Consider the following 21,840-nt stretch of genomic DNA (forward strand, 5'->3'; position numbering starts at 1 on the left):
CTGTGCTCCATCATATCTCGTCAGTTATTGGTGGGGGTGGGAGGGGAAGAAAGGCCAAGAAACATCGAAGGAGGAGGCGTATAATGCCTACTGTTCCAGGTGCTCATTTCTTTAATCAACCACATCATAAAAATCAGAAAGAAAGAAACCGCAATGAACAAAGGGAAAGGAAAAAACAACAGCCTTGTCTCCCCAGCCTCTTTCTCCTCTTCATTCTCAGGGTGTGTGTGTGGGGGGGGGGGGGTGGCACATCCGGGGCCCAGGGCTGGGTCCCAGCAAGTCTGCTGGGCAGACAATTGAGTTTCACTTCCTGTCAAACCCAGAGCTGAGGCAAGATGTCTGGGGGCACAGTGGGGAGGGCCTAGGGTTGGTGGTCAACAGGGGCCACTTTAGGATTCCCTCTTACAGAAAGGTCCGATTGCATCCCTCTAGTTAAAGGCTTCATCCCACACTCTCACCTGTAATAATCATTAGTAACAAGGCTAAGGACAGGATGCTGACTCAGTGACGTTGAAGCACAATTGCTGAAAGAGAGCAGGGGTGAAGGATGGCAGTGCTAAAACACTTGCAATAACTGTGTATTGAATGCAAATCAGTTTTTTTTTTTAAGATTTTATTTATTTATTTGACAGAGACACAGCGAGAGAGGGAACACAAGCAGGGGGAGTGGGAGAGGGAGAAGCAGGCTTCCCGCTGAGCAGGGAGCCGGATGTGGGGCTCGATCCCAGGACCCTGGGACCATGACCTGAGCCGAAGGCAGACGCTCAACGACTGAGCCACCCAGGCGCCCCGCAAATCAGTTTTTAAATGAGTCTTTTTGAGACCTTCTGAGTTGGGCCTCTGGTGGAAGTCAAGAAGGTAGAGCACGGTATGGAAGACAAGCTGTGACCTGAGAAAACTTCAAAAGCTTCATGTCAAAGCTTTTAGGAGGTTCCTCGTCAGTCATTACTCTCACCTTTTTTATTTTTTTAAGTGGACATACAGCCTAGTGTTAGAGGTAGTTACTAATACTTGCCCCTCTCTACGGGTTCCAGCGGTACAGTTGGACATTAACCTAAGCCAAAGTGGGGGATTTGGAGGAAGGTAAAACAATCAATAATGAAAAAACAATGTAGTAGGGGAGGGCAGAGCCAACACCTGAGGAGAGAAACCTGCAGCTGGTCACTCCCAGGCTGTAGGGGAAACAAGTTCAGCAGGACTTAGCCTTTAAGGAACAACAGCTGCTGAAAAGACAGGGGGAGGGAAAACATTTGGGTTCCTCTAAAGAATAGGAGGCACGGGGCAGGGCAGGACTGCAAAGGGAGTGACCGTGTAAGTCTCGACTACTGGCGAGTTGCCCCACTTTGGATCCCCAGCGCCCAGACCTGGACAAGGTTCATTAGAATATTAACTGGCTCCGCCCAGAAGCCTTCACCTTGCCCTCTGACCCTGGTGCCCCGCCTGAGGAGGATCCGGGGGTCGAAGGCCGGCAAACCTGGGCCGTCCTCACTACGCCGCCCGAATCCCCGGGGCCTCCCCAGGGGCAGGGCCAGCCAGGGCTGCCCGCCCAACCCGGCCCGCCGCCTCCTTGGTCGTGGAATTCGCCAGCCGCCCTGAGGCTGCGGGGACAGGTGACCGACCGGCAGCACCCTCTGCCTTGCACGCCTCTCTCGCGGATCTCAGTCCGGAGGGTTGAGCTGGGTAGCCGAGGGCAATCGACACGCGATTTCGACCTCCCCACCTTCTAAGAGAGGGTCAGTTGGGGTCTTCCATTCACCCCTGACAACATTGGTGCGCCCCAGTGCGTTCCCGGAGTTTGCGCGCCCCATGTCCCCAAGCCGCTCTGGGACCTGGGTACAGGCTAGGGATTGAAGATTCTCATTGATCAGCCCCACTTTCCGGGTGCAGGTGGGCCTTGCCCCCTTTTCCCTCGAAGGTCCTGGACGAACGGAGAGGGGCCGTGCCTCGGAACTTCTCTCGGCGCCCAGAGGACTCCTTTACACGGAGCAGGCACCCAATATTGGTATCAGTGGCAGTAATAGAGCCTATGGCTTTTATTTTATTCAAGTCTAGCTGCTGCTTCCTTCCTCCTCCACCTCTGTCCACGAAATGGTGTACTCTCCCTTTAAGACTAAAATGGTGGCTGGCTACGATCAGGACTCCACTTCCGGTGGGGAGGGGGGCGGGACCCCAGCCCGCTCACGCCGGAAGTGGTTTGCGTTTTCAAGATGGCGACTCCCTATGTAACTGACGAGACCGGCGGTGAGTGCGGGAGGCGCGGAGCCGCTTCTCCCCGGGCTCTCGGGGCAGGGGTTCGGACTTGGAAAGGGGTCTGTGCCCCGCCCATCCCGGGGCCCCTCCTTTTGCCCCGCCCTCCGGACCGCCTTCCTCATTCATTCTTTCCTATGGGGTGTCACCTGCGCCCCCTTCTGGTCTCGTGTTTGGGGGTCTCTGCTTCCGGTCACCCAAACCCTGGGGTCCTTCAGTGCAAGTCCCTGCTCCAGGACCTTCACGGGCCCTTAGCTTTTCTCCAGCAGCTGGAGATCCCATATCTCTTTCGGTTTCTCCAGGCTTGGGAGCGCCTGTACTCTCAGTTCCCTCCAATTCCAGCTTTTCCCCCTGTTCCCCTCCCCCATCTTTCAGCTGTACCTGCCTTCTGCCCTACCCCAGCTCCTTTTTAGTTCTCTTTCTTGAAGTTGTGTGGGTTAAAGACCTCTTCATTGCTATATAATGCTTTTTACATTCTCTCCCTTATCTTCATTTTTGGGTCACTGAGGTTCAGAGGTGTGAAGGGAAGAGGAACCTAATATAACTTTCAGCTTGAGTTTTCTTCTTGATGGCATCACCCTTCTGTACCTTCTCTGGTGGTGATGGTGATAAAAGTTGAGGGATCTGAGGTGGAAGAAGGCAAACAGGAGGTGTCTAGTGGCCTCTTAAACCCTCTGACAAGTTCATAGAATCCACTATTACTTCTGGCTAGAGAAGAATTTCTGGCCTGGCTGATTGAGATGCTGAAGTGTCCACTGTGTATGAGGGTTTATGTGTTGAAAACCGAAGTCAGTGTTTTCATTCTGGTTTTGTCCCATCGTAATTTCCTCATCTTTAGAAAAATGTGCATAGGAATATCTACCTAGTGACGATCAAATAAGATTGCATATGTTAAAGCAATTTATAAAATGTACAAGGCGTTACTGTTTTTTGTAGTCTTCACTGCATACATGCAGTCTTCTGTAGAACTGAGACTGTGTATGGTGTGTTTTAAAATGTGCCCTTTATGCTTCTTGCTTTGCTACTTTGCATGTTCTTTACATCTCAGCCCACCTCTCCTATGGTATCTTATGACAAGCCAAGTCTCTGCTACTTCTCTCCAGCCTCACATTTCAAAGTGGTACACAGAACCTCTCTTCTCCTGTTCTCTACTCAGTGGGTCCTTCATCTACTGGCTTCTTTTAATGTGTGCTTTGAAAATATTACTCACTATCCAGTACACTTTATTTTTAACTATTTTCTTTAAACTGATTTCATGATAATCCAGATACCATGTTTCACCCTACCCTCCCACTAAGAGGTATCTTCAGTGCTCTGTGACTATGTAGAAGAGAAGGAATCACACTGCATTTTTGCTTTCTCTTACTTCTAGATCATTGACCTGCCACTGTCACTCTAATCTTTGTGGAAGGTGTTGCCATGCAATTATAGCATTTTCTCTAAAACCTCAGGGTAATCATTTATTGCCCACAAGGGCCCAGACCTATTGCATCACACTTTTTTCTCCACTGTGTTTCTTGCTTTTATTCTCAGTGTCTCCAGCATCTTTGGAATACTCTGATCTTATAGTTCCTCAGCACAAGACGGTTGATTTTCCTTTGTATTTTTTTTTTTTAAGTAGGCTCCATGCTCAGTGTGGAGCTTAAGTTGCCTTGAACTCATGACCCTGAGATCAAGACCTGAGCTGAGATCAAGAGTCGGCCTCTCAATGAACTGAACCACCCAGGAACCCCTCCTTTGTATTTTTAAAGTAGCTGCATATCAGGGGTGCCTGGGGGGCTCAGTCAGTTGAGCGTCCTACTCTTGGTTTCAGCTCAGGTCATGATCTCATGGTTGTGAGATCCAGCCCGGCATCGGGCTCTGGGCTCAGCGCAGAGTCTGCTTGTCCTTCTCCCTCTGCTCCTCCCCCTGCTTGCTCTCTCTCTGTCTCAAATAAATGAATAAAATCTTAAAAAATAAAGTAGCTGCACATCAGAATCACTACAACCGGGACCTCCTCTGTGACACTGCTTCCCTTTCAGGTGCTCTCCATCACTTTAGCCTCCTTACCAGTTACCTTTTTCACTATTTCACATCCACAGAATCTGCTTTGTGCCCTTCTTAGGTTCTTGACCTTTCCCATTTCATCGCATCTACCAGTACCTTCATGACTACCTTTGATGCTGCTCTGCTAGACCTTGGTGACTAGCCACTTTGATACTATCTTCATTGCTTTTCTTCATTTATTTTGATCTTCTGTACTTAGCAAGCACTTCTGTTATCTTGAATCATACCCATCACCTATTTCCTTGGCTTCTACGTCTAGGCCATAGCACATGGCTAGAGAAAAAGCTCAGAACTAGCACTTTCAGTATAATATAACTTAGTGTTAACTTCTGCCAAGATCCCGGCTTCTCTCCAATTCTTTTTTCTTTGCTTATATTCTATCATGGCTATTTCCCCCAACTTTTTCCAGCATTCTGTGACCCTCCCTTTTAATTCTCTCTCTTGTGGCAGATGGCTTCACTTTTTTTTCCCACTTTCTATTTCATTGAAAAGTCAAGGCCTATCATTTTTGTCCCTTTTCTGTTCACAGCCTGATTTCTTGAATAACAGGCCTACACATACTGTTTTCATTTCGTTACTGCTTATTTGTCCCGTAATTCTTTAGTTTTGTTTCCAGCGCCAGCCTCTTCTTAGTTGCTAATTCCCTTTTCTAGTTGATTGGTGGATAACTTTCATTCTTGAATATATTGTCACACCTTAAATTCAATCTGCCCAAAATCAATATATTTTTTTTCCTTCCTTATTTCTGTTAATGGCACCCTTGTCCTAGCCAAACCAAGATCAACCTTTTTTTTTCTTTTAAAGATTTTATTTATTTGACAGAGAGAGACACAGTGAGAGAGGGAACACAAGCAGGGGCAGTGGGAGAGGGAGAAGCAGACCTCCTGCCGAGCAGGGAGCCCGATGTGGGGCTCCATCCCAGGACTCTGGGATCATGACCTGAGCTGAAGGCAGACGCTTAACGACTGAGCCACCCAGGCGCCCCCAAGATCAACTTTTTGCACCATGTCTCTTTTTAATTTTAAATAGACTTTATTTTTTAGAACAGTATTAGATTTATAGAAAACTTGAGAAAATGATAACAGTCAATTCCCATATACGTTACACTCAGTTTCTCCTATTAACATCTTACATTAGTATGATACAGTTATTACAATTAATGAACTGATATTGATACATTTTTTTTAAAAGATTTTATTTATTTATTTGTCAGCAAAAGAGAGAGAGCCCAAGCAAGGGGAGCGGCAGGCAGAGAGAGAAGCAGGCTTCCCGCTGAGCAAGGAGCCCGATGTGGGGCTCAATCCCAGAACCCTGGGATCATGACCTGAGCCAAAGGCAGCTGCTTAACCAACTTAGCCACCCAGGGACCCCTGATACATTATTATTAACTATAGTCCATACATTATGCAGATTTCCTTAGCTTTTACCTAACTTTCTTTTCTATCCCAGGTTCCCATCCCAGATACCACGTTACTTTTAGTTCTCATGTCTCCTTAAGCTCCTATTGGCCGTTGACGGTTTCTCAGACTTTCCTTGTTTTTGATGACCTTGACAGTTTTGAGGAGTACTAGTCAAGTATTTTATAGGATGCCTCTCTTTTGGAATTTGTCTGATGTTTTTCTCATAATTAGACTGGGGTTGTGTTTTAGGGGTACAACCTCAGAGGAAAAGTGACATTTTCATCATATCAAGGGACCTATCATAATAATTTTTTTACAGTTGATTCTTACCCTGATCACCTGGCTGAAGTATTGTTTGTAAGGTTTCTCCGCTGTAAAGTTACCCTTTTGATCCTTCTCTTTTCCATACTGTACTCTAGATAAAAGTCTCTATTCACAGCTGGTACTTAAAGAGTGGGAAGTTACACTTCCTTCCTTAAGGATGGAGTATTTACATACGTTTATTTGGAATTTTTCTGCAGATTTGTCTCTTTTCCATTTATTCAATCATTTATTTATAGCAATATGGACTTTGGGTTATAATCCTATACTATTTATTTTATTGGTCAAATGTTCCAGCTTTGGACATTGGGAGCTCTTTTAGTTGGCCCTGTGTCCCTTTGACATACCCCCAACAGTGTAGGTTTTTGTTTTTGTTTTTTTAGCTCTTCCTTACTTTCTGGCACTAGAAGATGCTCCAGGTTCGTCTTTTTGTTTCCTGTCTCAGTCCTAGAATCAGCCATTCTCCAAGGAGCCCCTGTTTCTTTTACTTGAGAATGGTATCAAGAAACCAAGATCAGAGCACTAGGTATTTTTGTTGTATTTGTTGCATCATCTTTTATTCCTCTCATTCCCCATCCCCTGCCATACACCAGTGGTCAGAATGTCATTTTTCTATTCCTACTGCCATTATCCTTATCCCATCTTCAGTATTTGTCAGCTAGATGGCCTTGGGAATTTTAAACCTTGGGAATCTAAGCTTTAGTTTTCTCATCAATGAAATTGGAATAATAACTCCTACAACATAGGATTATTTGAGAATTAAAATTTAAATGAAAGAATGTACATTTCTGATACATAGAAAGTGCCCAGCGAATGGTTCTGTAATTATTACTGTTATGTAATGATATGGATCAGAAGAGATTATATATGCAAAGTATCAAGCATAGTACTTGATTCATTCTGCATGCCTGATAAAATTCCATTTTCCTTTATCCTGAAAATACTGCTGTGACCTCCTAAATAGTTGTCCTATCTCCATTCTCTCTCTCTGTTCCAGTTCATATGACACACTGTTGCCAGATTACTGTTTCTTAAGTACAGATTTACGTATGTAATTTTTGTTCAATATAAGTCATTCACCCAGAGTCTACTGTTTAATTTGGCACATTTCCTTCTGATCTTTATTTTTTCTGTGCATTTTAAAACATTTTTGAATTAGATGGTATATACAATTATATTTTGCCTTTTCATTTAACCTTATGCCATAAATATTTTTCCTTACTCTTTGTAAACGTTTTAAAAAATACTGGCAGTGTTTTATTTTTATTTTTATTTTTTTTTAGATTTTATTTATTTGACAGCACAAGTAGGCAGAGTGGCAGGCAGAGGGAGAGGGAGAAGCAGGCTCCCCACCGAGCAGGGAGCCCGATGCGGGACTCGATCCCAGGACCCCAGGATCATGACCTGAGCCGAAGGCAGCCACTTAACTGACTGAGCCACCCAGGCGCCCCTGGCAGAGTGTTTTATTGTTTGGGCACGCACCCTCTCTTATGTTTCTTCTGTTACGGAAGTTCTATTTTATTTATTTATTTATTTATTTAAAAGATTTTATTTATTTGTCAGAGAGAGAACACGAGCAGGCGGAGCGGCAGGCAGAGGGAGAGGGAGAAGCAGGCTCCGCGCTGAGCAGGGAGCCCAATGTGGGACTCAATCCCAGGACCCTGGGACCATGACCTGAGCCAAAGGTAGACGCCACCCAAGCATCCCTGTTATTGAACTTTTAGATTGTTTCCAGGATTTTTGTTAGAAGAACTCTATGAATATTTTTTTTAAAGATTTTTATTTATTCATTTGACAGAGAGAGAGAATGAGAGAGGGAACACAAGTAGGGGAGCAGGAGAGGGAGAAGCAGGCTTCCCGCTGAGCAGGGAGCCCGATGCGGGGCTCGATCCCAGGACCCTGACCTGAGCCGAAGGCAGCTGCTTAACTGACTGAGCCACCCAGGCACCCCGTCTATGAATATTTTTGTGCATAAATTTTTGCCTGCATTTAGGGTTATTTCCTTAGGATTGAGTTCCCAGAAGTACAATTACTGGGTTAGAGGCTACAAGCATTTATTGACTTATTAATTATAAAGTTAATTCATGTTGATTGTAGGAACCTTGGAAAATGTTTTTGTAAGCAGTAAAAAATATAAGTCACACGCATATTTGATATTCTAGAACCCAAAGGTAACTATAGTTATACTTCCTTTTGGTTTTCTTTCTGTACACATATGTAGCATGTCTATATTTTACATAATTGGGATCATACCAAATGGCTATATTTCCCAAAATATGATCCTTGGAATGCTTAGTAGTCCTACGAGGTGTGCTACAAAATAAGTAAAAACAAGATAAATAACATAAATAAGGTTCCTGTGGTCAAATAAATTTGGGAAGACTGTAAATCACATTCCTATTGTGGATATTCACATGAATAAGAACACATTAAGTCCTGCTGATAAAAACAAAATTGTTTTTCTGTGTTTAACCCAGAATTGCCCAAACTATTTAACAATTTTTGGGGGTAACCTTTGTTAATATCTTATGGAAGTAGTGTTTTATATAACAAAAGCTTTGGAAAATGCTGGGAAATGATAGGGCTGCCTTTATTGTCCTGCTATGTTAGCCAAATTGCTTTCTAAAGGGTTTTACCACCAACAATATATGACTATGCTGGTTTAACCACGTCTTTGACCGCACTGGTATTCTCATCTTCAAAAATTCTACTACTCTGACAGATGGAAATTGTATTTTATTGTTTTATATTTATATTTTCTTTGATTATTAGGTTGAACTTTTTTGTATCTTTTTCATTTATAACACTATATGCAATGGTAGTGTAAAATGCACAACTTTTGGAATAAACCCACAGCCTGGGTTTGAATTCTGCAGCTTATTGACTAACTTTGGGCAAGCTATTAAATTTCTCATCATCTCTCTTTTTGGAATTGATTGTGAAATTTACGTATGTAAATTCGCTTTTAGATACTCTTTAATATGAGCACAAACCACTTTTCGGTATAGTATCACCACATACTAGGTCTCTGCTTGTAACTCCCAGTGAAACTGGGCTATGTGGTATAAGACAGGCAGAATACCATTGTGCCGTTGTGATCTTGGACACATCTTTAACCTCTTGAAGACTCTTAATCTCAGCTGTAGATGATAATATCTACCCATTGTCTAGATTCAATAAAGCAATATATATAAAGTTCCTGATGCACTGTAGCCACTTATTAATAAATGCTCTTTTCTAACTGTTCTTAACATACTGTGAGTTTTCCACTGCTATGATTTTGCTTGTTGTTACTCCTCTTAGAAGGTCCTTTCCCTTCTTTTCTCTGCCTGCAGAAATACCAGCCACTGATTTGTTATTGTTGTTATTACTGCTACCTAGCATTTAAGGTCAGGTCCCTGAGATTCTCCTGATTTTCTGTCACCTTCCCCCATCAAATAGGGTGTGATTATTTATTCTCTTGAAATCTAGTACCAGTATGTATCAGTGTCTCTTAAGATACCAAAGACATTTATATTTTTGTTTTATTCCTTGCCTAATTTGTCCACCCTCTTCCTTAGGCAATAAATTGCTTGATTTTTTTTTTAAGATTTTATTTATTTATTTGACAGAGAGAGCACAAGCAGGGGGAGCAGCAGAGGGAGAGGGAGAAGCAGGCTCCCCGCTGAACAGAGAGCCGGACTCTGGGATCATGACCTGACCCGAAGGCAGCCACTTAACCGACTGAGCCACCCAGATGCCCAGATGCCCAGATTGCTTTAAAGTAGGGACCATTTTACTCCCTCTTGGTAATCCCTATAGCACTTAGTAGGGTACTTTTCTCATAGGAAGCTTTCTTTTTTTTTTTTTTAATTATTTATTTATTTGAGAGAGAGCAAGAGAGAGATCATGAGCAGGGGGAGGAATAGAGGGAGAGGCAGACTCCCCGCTGAGCAGGGAGGCAGATGCGGGACTCGATCCCCCTGGGATCATGACCTGAGCCGAAGGCAGATGCTTAATGACTGAGCCACCCAGGCGCCCCTCATAGGAAGCTTTCAATAAGTGTTTATTACATTTAATTTATTTGTAGTCTGGTTTCTGACTACTCTGCTTTTCTGAAGCTGTATTCTTGGAGATAACTAGAAATTTCCAAATTGCCAAAATCAGTAATCTTTTTCTACTCCATTTTCCTTTTAATCTCTGTGCATTATTCAATACCCTTAATCAGCTACCCTTAAAACTCTTTTGGTCTCCATGGCATAACACCGTCCTAGTTCTTCTCTCCTAGAATTGTTTTCTGTTACTGCTGACACCTTTTCTTTCTTGAGGAAGATGATCATGACCATTTTTCCAGGGTCATGTCTCCATATTGGATCTTCTCTTTCTATATTTTCTCCAAGTATTAGAAACCACATCTTGGTGTTATAATTCTTGGCCCTGAGATCATCCCAGGCTCAGATTTGTCACACAGATCTCCTTTCTTACTTGAAACAGGTCACAGGGATTCAACACACCTTTAACAGTCACTTCCACCTAACCCCTTAGAGTTCTCCCAGGCCTTGCTTGCTTCACTATGTCCCTGCCACCCCGAAAACAAGGCCCTTTTACAGTTTAAGGCAACAGATTAAGGATTACAAAACAGCAGATGTGGGAAAATAGCTAAATTTACCAAGTTCTTACAGTAGCAGTCTCTAATCTGTAGTTTCTTTCTCAAGGGGGTTACCGACAATCCTGATATCCTGCCCTTGGTTTTTATTTCTAGGGGTAGGAATCTCCAAACCACTCCCTTCATTTTGACTTTACCTTTGGATACCATGAAGGCCAGAGGATGGAACCAAGAGAACATAAAATAGGTGCTCCTTTGTGATAATGGGCTATTTGCATCTCAGGGCTTCCAGTTAGGATGGCCATTCAAGAAGCTTCTGCCCGTCTTTAATCATGTTCCATCTTTACTAGTCTTAAGCCTTGAGGTATAATCTTTGTGCAGTTATCTTATTTATGTTTCTAGCATTGTCCTTTTCTCCTTAATTTCATGTAAAACACTCCCTGTCTAGAATTGAATTAGTTATTTTCACAAAGTTGTCATCTTCTCTGGACTTTCTTTATGGTGGTGGTGGTGGTTTTTGTTTTAATTCCAGTATAATTAACATACAGGGTTGTATTAGCTTCAGGTATTGGATTTTCTTTGTGTCAGTGATTTTTATCCTACAAATTTTGCACATTCACGAGTGATACTGTAATTAGTTTGTGTTCTTTTTTGTTTCCTTTCTTCCTCACTAGAATGCGTGATACAAAAAGGCAATACCCGTGCTTGCTTTATTCATTGTTGTATCCCTAGCTCCTGTTACAGTGCCTGGCGCAACACCCAGTGCTCAATAAACATTTAAAATCCATGTGTGAATAAATATTATTACCATATGCCCAATTTACCCACAGTTATGTTGTGAAAAATAAGAGAATACATGTGAAAAGCACCAGATTAAACCCATTACAGCACTGTTTCAATTATCTCGTCTATTTCAAATCTTGGCAGTCTTCAGGTCCTGTTGACTTCTTCATAATGAATTTCTCTTTCATTTTCCTTTCAGTACCCATAGAGACTATTTAAATCAGTTTTTCTCTATGGTGGTTGTTATTTTCATTTGTTCTACTTTTAGTTTCTATTATACATTTTGAGGTTAATCCTCAAGCACTGCTTTGAGCAGATCCTCTGTACTCTGGTTTTGGCCTTCAGTGTTCTCCCACAGTCTGAAGCTTAAGTACAAACTCAAGAGGAGATTGGATACCTTTCATATCCTGACTAATTTACTTCTAGTCTCTTTTCCCATTACATGTGCTTTTTGCCCTAAATATACTAGGTTTTTGTTCTCTAATATGATGCTTTAATTAATTAATTAATTAATGTATATATTTTTATGGGAGGGGAGAGGGTCAGAAGGAGAAGCAGTCTCCCTGCTGAGCCGGGAGCCCGATGTGGGACTCGATCGCAGGATTCTGGGATCATGACCTGAGCTGAAGGTAGTCGCTTAACCAACTGAGCCAGCCAGGCACCCTACTTATTTATTTAAAAGAAAACATTTTTTTTTAAAGATTTTATTTTTAAGTAATCTTTATACCTAATGTTGGGCTTGAATTTGCAATCCCGAGATCAGGAATCCCATGTTCTACCAACTGAGCCAGGCAGGTGACCCTCTTTATTTATTATTGAGTTAATTACAGCCTTCTATAGGCCAGGCCCTTTGCCTCAGAGATCAAAGACAAAGTCTCTGCTCTCAAGGAAGTACACAATTATGTTAAACATGAGAGCATGATAAAGGCCAGAACAGGTGCTGTGCACAAAGGGCTACTTTTAACCTGGCTTGGGGTGGGAAGGTCAGGGAAGACCTCACTGAGGAGTTTATACTTGAACTTGACCTTTAAAGACCAATAGGAATTAACTAAGCTAAGAATCAAGGAAAGTCTATTCCAGGCCAAAGGAAGCAAAAGCAAAAAGGCATAGAGAATAGAGACACAGGTCTGGTAAGATTTGTGAATATTCAGTGGCTGGAGCAGAGTGTGAGTGACTAAGTGCTGAGAGACTGGAGACTAGCAAGGCCTTTTGTGTGTAGTCCCGTCCTCCATGTAAATACCCTGAGGGCAATAGGAATCCAGAAGGAATTTTGAGCAGGGTCCTTACTAGTCTGATTGGTCCTTTTGTGTTGTCCCGTATGCCTGAAATACTTCCCTTTTTTGTCTTTTCTCGTAACTACACTCCCCCCCCCCACCTCCACCTGTCTAAATCCTGCTCATCTTCCAAAGATCACAACAAGTCTGTTTGTCCTCCACAAAATCTTTATAAATCACCAGGTCAAAAGTAATTTCACTCTCCGTTGTGTACCCCTTCTCCAAACGATTTAGGTTTGAAACCTAAAATGAGATTTTTTTTTTTTTTAAAGATTTTATTTTTGGGGCGCCTGGCTGGCTCAGTTGGTTAAATGCCTGCCTTCAGCTCAGGTCATGGTCTCGGGGTCCTGGGATGAAGATGCACACCTCCCTCCGCCCCATGGGGCACCCTGCTTAGCAGGGAGTCTGCTGCTCCCTCTCCCTCTGCCCCTCCCCCACCCCCTGCTCAGGCGTGCTCTTTCTCTCTCAAATAAATAAAATCTTAAAAAAAAAACCAACCAAATGAATATAAAGTTAAAAAAAGATTTTAAGTAATTTCCACACCCAACATGGGATTTGAACTCACAACTCTTGAGATCAGGAGTTGTACGCTCCACTGACTAAGTTAGCCAGGTGCCCTTAAAATGAGATATTTTTAAAACGCACAATATAACAACATTAGTGGGCATTCTTAAAAAGAAAGATTATGGGACGCCTGGGTGGCTCAGTCGGTTAAGCGTCTGCCTTCGGATCAGGTCATGATCCCATGGTCCTAGGACTCGCATCTGGTTCCTTGCTCAGTGGGGAGTCTACATCTCTGCCTGCCTCTCTCTGACAAATAAACAAAATCTTAAAAAAAAAAGATTATTTATAATCATCACCTGACACCTTTTCATATTGCACATTCTTTTCTAAACTTAAAAATATGCAAAACATTTAATAATTGAAATCCTGGTATATTTATATAGTTTTATTATGTTTCACATTATGTCACATTATGTGATTTAAAATTTTATTATCATTCCTTGAAATTATATCATGTCTCTTTGAAGTTTATTTTTAAGTAATCTGTACACCCAACATGGAACTTGAACTTGCCACCCCGAGATCAAGAGTCACACACTCTTCTGACTGAGCCAGCCAGGTGCTGGATGTATTTTTAGTGGATGTGTTCTACACTGTTCCTATATATCTGGACTTGAAGTTTGTTTTTAATTTTTAGCTCTTTATAGATAATGCCATAATTTTCCCATGATTATCTCTCCCTTCTCTTTTTTTCTTTTTTTTAGAATTAATCTCTGCAGCACTCATTTTATTTTTAAAAAGATTTTATTTATTTGTCTCAGAGAGAGAGAGGGAGAGAGCACAAGCAGGGGGAGGGGCAGGCAGAGGGAGAAGCAGGCTCCCCGCTGAGCAAGGAGCCTGCCATGGGACTCGATCCCAGGACCCTGGGATCATGACCGGAGCTGAAGGCAGATGCCTGACTGAGACAACCAGGCGTCCCATCCCTTTCTTGTTTTTGTTTTTATTTTTTTCTGTTGGAAGTATTTCCTTATGCTAAATTCTCAAGGTTGGAATTACTAAAAGTGTTGAATTATTTTTTACTTCAGCCCCTTACCCCTCCCACATCAGTGACTTCCCAGGTGTTGTTGATTCTTTGATAATGGATCTGGCATGGGTCTCGTCCTTTTCCCTTCTCACCAGTTCAGCCAGTTCTGTGTCTCATGCCGGGGTCATTGCACCCTTTTTTCCCCTGATTTCCTGAGTCTCTAGTGTTTTCCCTTGCCAATTCACCTTTTCATCCTGCCAGATTAATTGCCCTAAAACACTGCTTTGGATAAAAGAGTCATTCATTGGACAAATATTTATTAAATGCATACCATGTGCCAGATATTAAACTCCTTAGCTGGCATTTAAAGGTCTGAATGTCCACCCCCCTCATCTGCTTTACACCAGCCCTCTGATTCAGCCACCATCTCCTGAACATGCCATCTCCGTTCCCATGGGTGACATTTTGTTTCAGGATGAGCTTCTATTTCGAATCCATTCTGCCTCCTTGTTTACTTACATGAGTTTGACTCTTTAAAGCCCAGCTCCAGTCAGTCCTCCCTCTATGAAGTGTCACCTTTTTCATTCTTCAGTTTATACTCTTGTCTTTAAACTGTTGCATTTAAGCAAGTGTTACCCTCAGTGCCTCTCTTTCAGTCACCAGGTAAACTTCAAATTTCTCAATGTTGTGTTGAAGGCTTTCCAAGATCTGGCCCCATTTTTTTATTATTCCCTAACACGAACTGTCTGATTCACCCAGACTCCTCTTTTTGTTCTCTCAATACTCCACGCCCCTTCCCACATCCATGCCTTTCTTTGCTTGCTTGTTCTTTGTCCAGTCTCTTCTACCTGTCAGATCTTACCCATTTTCTTTAACAATTTTTTTTAGTTTTAATTTATTAATGATACTTGCATTTTGAACAAAAAGCCAATTCATAGAACAATATATAATCTATATGGAAGGACTTAGACTTGACTTTTTTTTTTTAAAGATTTTATTTAATCATCTGACAGAGAGAGCACAAGCAGGGAGAACAGCAAGGAGAGGGAGAGGGAGAAACAGACTCCCTGCTGAACAGAGAGCCTGACATGGGGCTCTGGCTCGATCCCAGGCCCCTGGGATCATGACCTGAGCTGGAGGCAGATGCTTAACCGACTGAGCCACCCAGGCGCCTCTAGACTTGATTTTTTACTTTTCTTTTACAAATCTGTCTTTCTTTTTACAAAAGTAATACTTAAAGAAAAAAAAAAGTAGTACACGGGACGCCAGGCTGGTTCAGTTGATGGAGCCTGTGACTTCCTCTCAGGGTTGAGTTCAAGCCCCACGTTGGGTGTGGAGCCTACTTAAAAAAACAAAACAACACATAATACAAGATAATATAGGTATATATAAGATTTTTAAAAACATATTAATGGTATAAAGATATCTATGAGGGCAGAAAGTATATATGTTAATGGTTAATGGTTTCTATTACCTCTTCTTCCAGGTTGCCCCTCTTAAGATAACCAGCATTAAAGGCTTGGTACCTTGGTATGTGTCCTTCCACACCTTTCTCCTTGCCCCACTGCATAGACCGTATGAACTATTAAGTGCTGCTCCTTGCCCCAACGAGACTGGGAGCATACCTTACAGCAGCAGTTCTCAAAATGTTGTCCAGGACCCTTGGAGGTTCCCTAAGACCCTTTCAGGAGGTCTGCAAGGATAACTATTTTTATTATATACTAAGATGTTGATTGCCTTGTTTTGCTGGGTTGACATTTGCTCTGAGGGTGTAAAAGCAAAGGCGGACGGAACTGCAGGCCCCTTAGCACTAATCAAGGTAGTTACACCAGCTCCCACTCATTGTGCTCTTCACTGCCACATGCTTGCAGTAAATAATGCCAGTTTCACTTAATATCCTTGATTAGGGGTGCCTGGGTGGCTCAGTTGGTTAAGTGTCTGCCTTCGGCTTGGATCGTGGGTCCTGGGATTGAGCCCCACGTCGGTCTCCCTGCTCATCGGGAGCCTGCTTCTCCCTCTCCTCCCTGCTTGTGCTCTCTCTCTCTATATCTCTGTCACCTAAATAAAATCTAAAAAAAAAAAAAAGAATATCCTTGATTAAACACTAAGATTTACTAATTTTATTAAACCCTGGCCCTTGAATACACATCTTTTTACTTTTTTCCAGCTTTATTGAAATATAATTGATATATAACATTGTATAGATTTAAGATGTGCAATGTGACGATTTGATACATGTGTAGTTTGTGAAATGTTTACCACAATAAGGTTAATTAACACATCCTTCACATAATTACCATTTTGTTGTTGTTAAAGTCTACTCTCATAGCAACTTTCAAGTATACAATACAGTTCTGTTAATGATGGTTACCGTGCTGTACCTTAGATTCCCCAGAACTTACTCATTTTATAACTGAAAGTTACTCATCTTTTTAATGTTCTCTGTGGACTAACTGGGAAGTGAGGATGAAACACTCGGCTGCATACTGAAGTAAGGTGGGGTCTTAAGGAAAAGCACTGGCGCAGTTGTCCACCAGTTGCAAGCTAAACAGGCTTCCTTTTCACGGAACACCATTTTTATGTATAAGAACTGCTGACAAACTCATAATTGAGAACTGGGTATCTGATAGACATTTTCCTGAAAATGAGGGAAGTGAGCCTGTCATTTCAAGGAAAACAACTGACAGTATTTGTTGCCAGTGGTAAAATTCAAGAAAATTAGAATTCTGGAAAACTTGTATTTGCCACTGTGAGCTTGACAGTTTGCCAGTAAATACTTTTCTGGTGAGATTAACAGGTATGTTTATTTTTTTAAAGATTTATTTATTTATTTTTGAGAGAGAGAGAGAGAGAGAGTGAGAGAGAGTGAGCATGAGCAGGAGGAGCAGAGGGAGAGAGAATCTCAAGCTGACTCCAAGCTGAGCTTTGAGCCTGATGCAGGGGCTTGATCTCTTAACCCCCAGACCACCACCCGAGCTGATACCAAGAGTCAGATGCTTAGGGCGCCTGGGTGGCTCAGTTGGTTGAGTGATTGTCTTCGGCTCGGGTCATGATCCTGGAGTCCCAGGATCGAGTCCCACATCGGGCTTCCTGCTCAGCAGGGAGTCTGCTTCTCCCTCTGGCCCTCCCCCCTCTCATGCTCTCTCTCTCAAATAAATAAATAAATAAAATCTTTAAAAAAAAAAAAGAGTCAGATGCTTAATTGACTACCACCCAGGCAGCCTGTTTGTTTTTTTTTTAAGGTTTATTTATTTTGGGGGGGGGTCAGAGGGAGAGAATCTCAAGCAGACTCCCTGCTGAGCATGGAACCTGACGCATGGCTCCATCCCACGACCCTGAGATCATGACCTGAGCCAAAACCAAGAGTTGGACACTTAACCAACTGAGCCACGCAAGGCCGCTGGTTTTTTTTTTTTTAATATTGCATAGTAAAATGGATAATATTACAAAACAAGAGCGAAAGGGGGATCCTGAAAGAAAAAACTTTGAGGATCACTACTCTACACATTGTCCTGCCACTTGCTTTTTCACTTAGTATATCATGAGCACCATTCAAGCCAGAGTCAGTGCATTTATATCTTGACATTCTTTTTCATAACAGCATGGTGTTCCATCATGTGGATGATCCACATGTATTCGGGCACTCGGATATTGATGGCCATCCAAGTTGCTTTCGGTTTTTCCTATTTTAAGTAATGCAGCAACAAACATCCTTTACATATATCCTGTGTACTGGTGCTTTTATATTCGTAGGATGGATCCTTAAAAGTTGACCTGTTTTTCATGACCTATCTTAATAGAACTTCCCCTCTCTACATCTCCAGTCCTTTCTCCTTCCTACAGTTCTTGTTTTTGCCCCCTTTTGGCCTCTTATTCAGTTACTGCCTTTTGATGCCCCCATGCTATTGTCTTGTGTTGTTGTTTTTTTTTAAACTCTTCCTCTTTGCCTGTCCTATCTTGCCAGCTAGAGATTAAAAGTAGAAAATAGTATAAAAATAGAAACTCCTGGGGGCCTGGGTGGCTCAGCTGGTTAAGCGTGCAACTCTTGGTTTCGGCTCAGGTCATGATCTCAGGGTCGTGAGACCAAGCCCGCACCGGGCTCTGCACTCAGCAGGGAGTCTGCTTGAAGATTCTCTCCCTCTGTCCCTCCCCCGGTGCGCACGCGTGCTCTCTTTCTCTAATAAATAAATAAAATCCTTAAAAAAAAAAAAAAAGAAACTCCTGAGGGTGGGGGTGGTGTTTGGGCACTCAGTGAATAAATGACAAGAGAGGGATTGAAGGTTGATGAGAGAAAAGGATGCCTTCATGGTTGCATCTAGTGGCTGGATGGATGCTAAGGAAAGCTGTGTGCATTCATGCATTGTTTCAAATTGGAAACTATTTGAAAATTAGGAAGAGTAACTATGTAACTTAATTCTCTCATTGCAGGCAAATACATCGCCTCAACACAACGACCTGACGGGACCTGGCGCAAGCAACGGAGGGTGAAAGAAGGCTATGTGCCCCAGGAGGAAGTCCCAGTGTGCGTGATTAGGCGTGAGAAGGGGGTACTTAATGGGGTCCCTACAGAAAAGAAGACTCTCCTGATCCCAAGACCCTAGGAAATGGAAGGAGGGAGCAACTATCTGAAAAAGAAGAGGAGGGGGGCTGAGATTCAGGGATGCGGGAGGGGGGTTACAAATGGCTAGTCCTGTTCCTATGGCTTCTGTTCTGCAGAACCTCCAAATAGCATTCAGAGACCAGGAACTTTGAGACCTAGAGACCTTCCCATAGCCTGCAGAACAGGGGCAAATTGCAGAGGGACCACAGGAGAGGAAAGAAGCAAGAAAGTGAAAAGGCTGAAGTGATTTGGAAGGTTAAGAAAAGGGTTCCAAAAGGCAGTGATTCTTTGAGACCTGTTGACCTCTCTTCCCTGCAGGTATGAGAACAAGTATGTGAAGTTTTTCAAGAGTAAGCCAGAACTGCCCCCGGGTCTGAGCCCTGAGGCCACTGCTCCTGTCACCCCGTCCAGGCCTGAAGGGGGCGAACCAGGCCTCTCCAAGGCGGCCAAACGCAACCTGAAGCGGAAGGAGAAGCGGCGGCAGCAGCAGGAGAAGGGGGAGGCGGAGGCCTTGAGCCGGACTCTCGATAAGGTGTCTTTGGGAGAGACTGCCCAGCTCGCCAGTGCTCCGCAGGGCTCCCGGGCAGCCCCTGCAGCTGCCTCTGAGCAGCCTGACTCAGCCGTCACCACCGAGAAGGCCAAGAAGATCAAGAGCCTCAAGAAGAAGCTTCGGCAGGTGGAAGAGCTGCAGCGGCGGATCCAGGCTGGGGCAATCAGCCAGCCCAGCAAAGAGCAGCTGGAGAAGCTAGCGAGGAGGAGGGCACTACAGGAGGAGCTCGAGGACTTGGAGCTGGGCCTGTGAGGCCTTGGGGGAGGGGGGGATGGACTGCAGAACAAACCAGGGGGCGCTCTGGGGTCCTGGGGAATGTGGGCAGCCTCGGTCCGGAGGGGGTACCCCCGTACTGACTCCCACCTCTCCTGGCCCAACTCCGTCCTCCAGAGCCGAGCCTCGCTGTCATTCCTTCCCTCTTCTTCCCGACTCCGATTTTTTGGACTTTTCTCCCTCCCATTCCCAGTGTTGAAAATCTCAGTGACTACCCCAGGTACCTTTGCTGCTGATTGGGTGTCTTGTTGAAAAGAAGATTGGGTGGGTGGGAATCTCTTGCAGAACTGAGGTCGAGGGTAGGGGGAGTACACCCAAGTCTTGGAGTCTCGGTTCCTGTTCACAGTGTTTATGGGTTATTTCTCCCTCCATCCCTCACCTTTTTTTTTTTTTTTTTTTTTAAAGAACAGAATAAACTCAAGTAGACAACATGTCTGGCTTTGTCCCTCTCTTTTCAGCTTCTGGGCTTCTAGCAGTTGTTTTAGTTCCTTCAGTTTGGTACAGGAAGACAAGTGTTGGGAGTAATATTACTTTTATTTTATTTTATTTTATTTTTTTAAGATTTTATTTATTTGACAGAGAGAGAGAGAGAACACAAGTAGGGAGAGTGGCAGGCAGAGGGAGAGGGAGAAGCAGGCTCTCCGCCGAGCAGGGAGCCAGACGCAGGGCTCGATCCCAAGACCCCAGGATCATGACCTGAGCCAAAGGCAGCCGCTTAACCAACTGAGCCACCCAGGTGCCCCTTTATTTTAAAGATTTTGTTTATTTGAGAGAATGAGACACAGAGCACAAGCATGAGCAGGGAGAGGAGCAGAGGGAGAGGGAGAAGCAGACACCTGGCTGAGCAAGAAGCCCAACATGGGGCTGGATCCCAGGACTCCAGGATCGTGATCTGAGCCAAAGGCAGATGCTTAACCAACTGAGCCACCCAGGCGCCCCTACTTCTTTTAATTTTTTAAAAAATTGTGAGTGTATGACTCAATTAGCAACACTGGTTTCTATACATGTTTGCTCAGACTTAAGTGAATAGTAATTAGGTTATAATAAAATGAAACTTAGAACAACTTAGAACATTAATTTCACATGTTAATTTACATGTGTCTTATTCTCATGCTGCATAGCAATGGGGCCTTTGTACCTCCCTTACTGGTTCTTTCTGAAGCTCTTTTGAGATTTTACCATCTCAGATGCCACCCCAAGATGGCATTGTGGGACAAACTAATACAAGTAGAGGCATTTACTGGGGCGCCTGGGTGGTTCAGATGGTTGGGCGTCTGCCTTCAGCTCAGGTCATGACCCCAGGGTCCTGGGATCGAGCCCCGCATCGCATCGGGCTCCCTGCTCAGCAGGAGGCCTGCTTCTCCCCCTCCCACTCCACCTGCCTGTGTTCCCTCTCTCGCTGTGTATTTCTCTGTCAAATGAATAAATAAAATCTTTGTTTTTTAAAAAAAGAGGCATTTACGCCAAAAAGAGCTGTCACTTAATTTTTGCATATGCGATTCACCCCCCCCCCAACTTATCACAAGCTTTCTTTCTATCCAGCTGCTAGTGTAGAGACCAATGGTCCCCTGGAATGAACTGTCTTAGTTGTTCCAAGTTCTTAGCCTGACTCATAAGGTCCCACACAATCTGGCCTCATTTTTTGCCATTCCTCAACTCTGGCCAAACCGCTCCAACTATACTGACTACTTTTTCATTGAATGAGCCATATTCTCTCTGACCTTCAGTCATTTGCCCTTACGGGTCCCTCTGCCTATAATACTCTTCCTTAGTCTTTGGATCTCAATGTCATCCTCTCTAGGAAGACTTCCATTACACTCAAATATTAATTTAGGTGCCTCTCTAAACTTGCTTCCTTACTTAGGTTTGTAATGACATTTATTACATCACGTTGTTATGCTTGTTTACTTGTTAGCCCTCTTCCTCCTCATTAGATCATTGCACTCCAGGGCGCCTGGGTGGCTGAGATGGTTAAGTGTCTGCCTTTGGCTCAGGTAATGATCTCCAGGTCCTGGGGTCGCGCCCCATGTTGGGCTCCCAGCTCAGCGGGGAGTCTGCTTCTCCCTCTCCCTCTGCTTATGCTCTGTCTCTCTCTCAAAATGAATAAATAAAATCTTAAAAAAATAGAGCACTGCACTCCTTGAGCCCTGGGACTGTTTATCATCAGTGCATCCCAGTACCCCAAGTAGTAAATTCTCAAATAATTGAATAAATAAGGCCACAAGCCATGTGT

General features: G+C 43.5%; 1 protein-coding gene across 4 annotated transcripts; it reads left to right on the top strand.

Moving 5' to 3' along the window:
• The first annotated feature begins 1,610 nt into the window (after positions 1 to 1,610).
• Positions 1,611 to 20,023, top strand: PYM1 (PYM homolog 1, exon junction complex associated factor). Of its 4 annotated transcripts, none has more exons than XM_045873238.3 (5): positions 1,611 to 1,733; positions 9,626 to 9,777; positions 10,756 to 10,846; positions 18,613 to 18,706; positions 19,103 to 20,023. In XM_045873238.3, exons 3-5 carry the CDS (start codon positions 10,822 to 10,824, stop codon positions 19,584 to 19,586), a joined length of 603 nt encoding a protein of 200 aa, XP_045729194.1. In that variant the 5' UTR covers positions 1,611 to 1,733; positions 9,626 to 9,777; positions 10,756 to 10,821; the 3' UTR covers positions 19,587 to 20,023. The 4 variants fall into 4 exon arrangements, with proteins under 4 accessions (XP_045729194.1, XP_054362992.1, XP_045729193.1 ...); XM_054507017.2 differs by lacking the exon at positions 1,611 to 1,733 and adding an exon at positions 1,810 to 2,241; XM_064591124.1 differs by lacking the exon at positions 1,611 to 1,733 and adding an exon at positions 7,578 to 7,699.
• The last annotated feature ends 1,817 nt before the right edge of the window (positions 20,024 to 21,840 follow it).

Source organism: Mirounga angustirostris, unplaced genomic scaffold (assembly GCF_029215605.1).
Source record: "Mirounga angustirostris isolate CCGP_5_RB_7025 unplaced genomic scaffold, mMirAng1.0.hap1 SCAF_5, whole genome shotgun sequence".
Taxonomy (NCBI): domain Eukaryota; kingdom Metazoa; phylum Chordata; class Mammalia; order Carnivora; family Phocidae; genus Mirounga; species Mirounga angustirostris.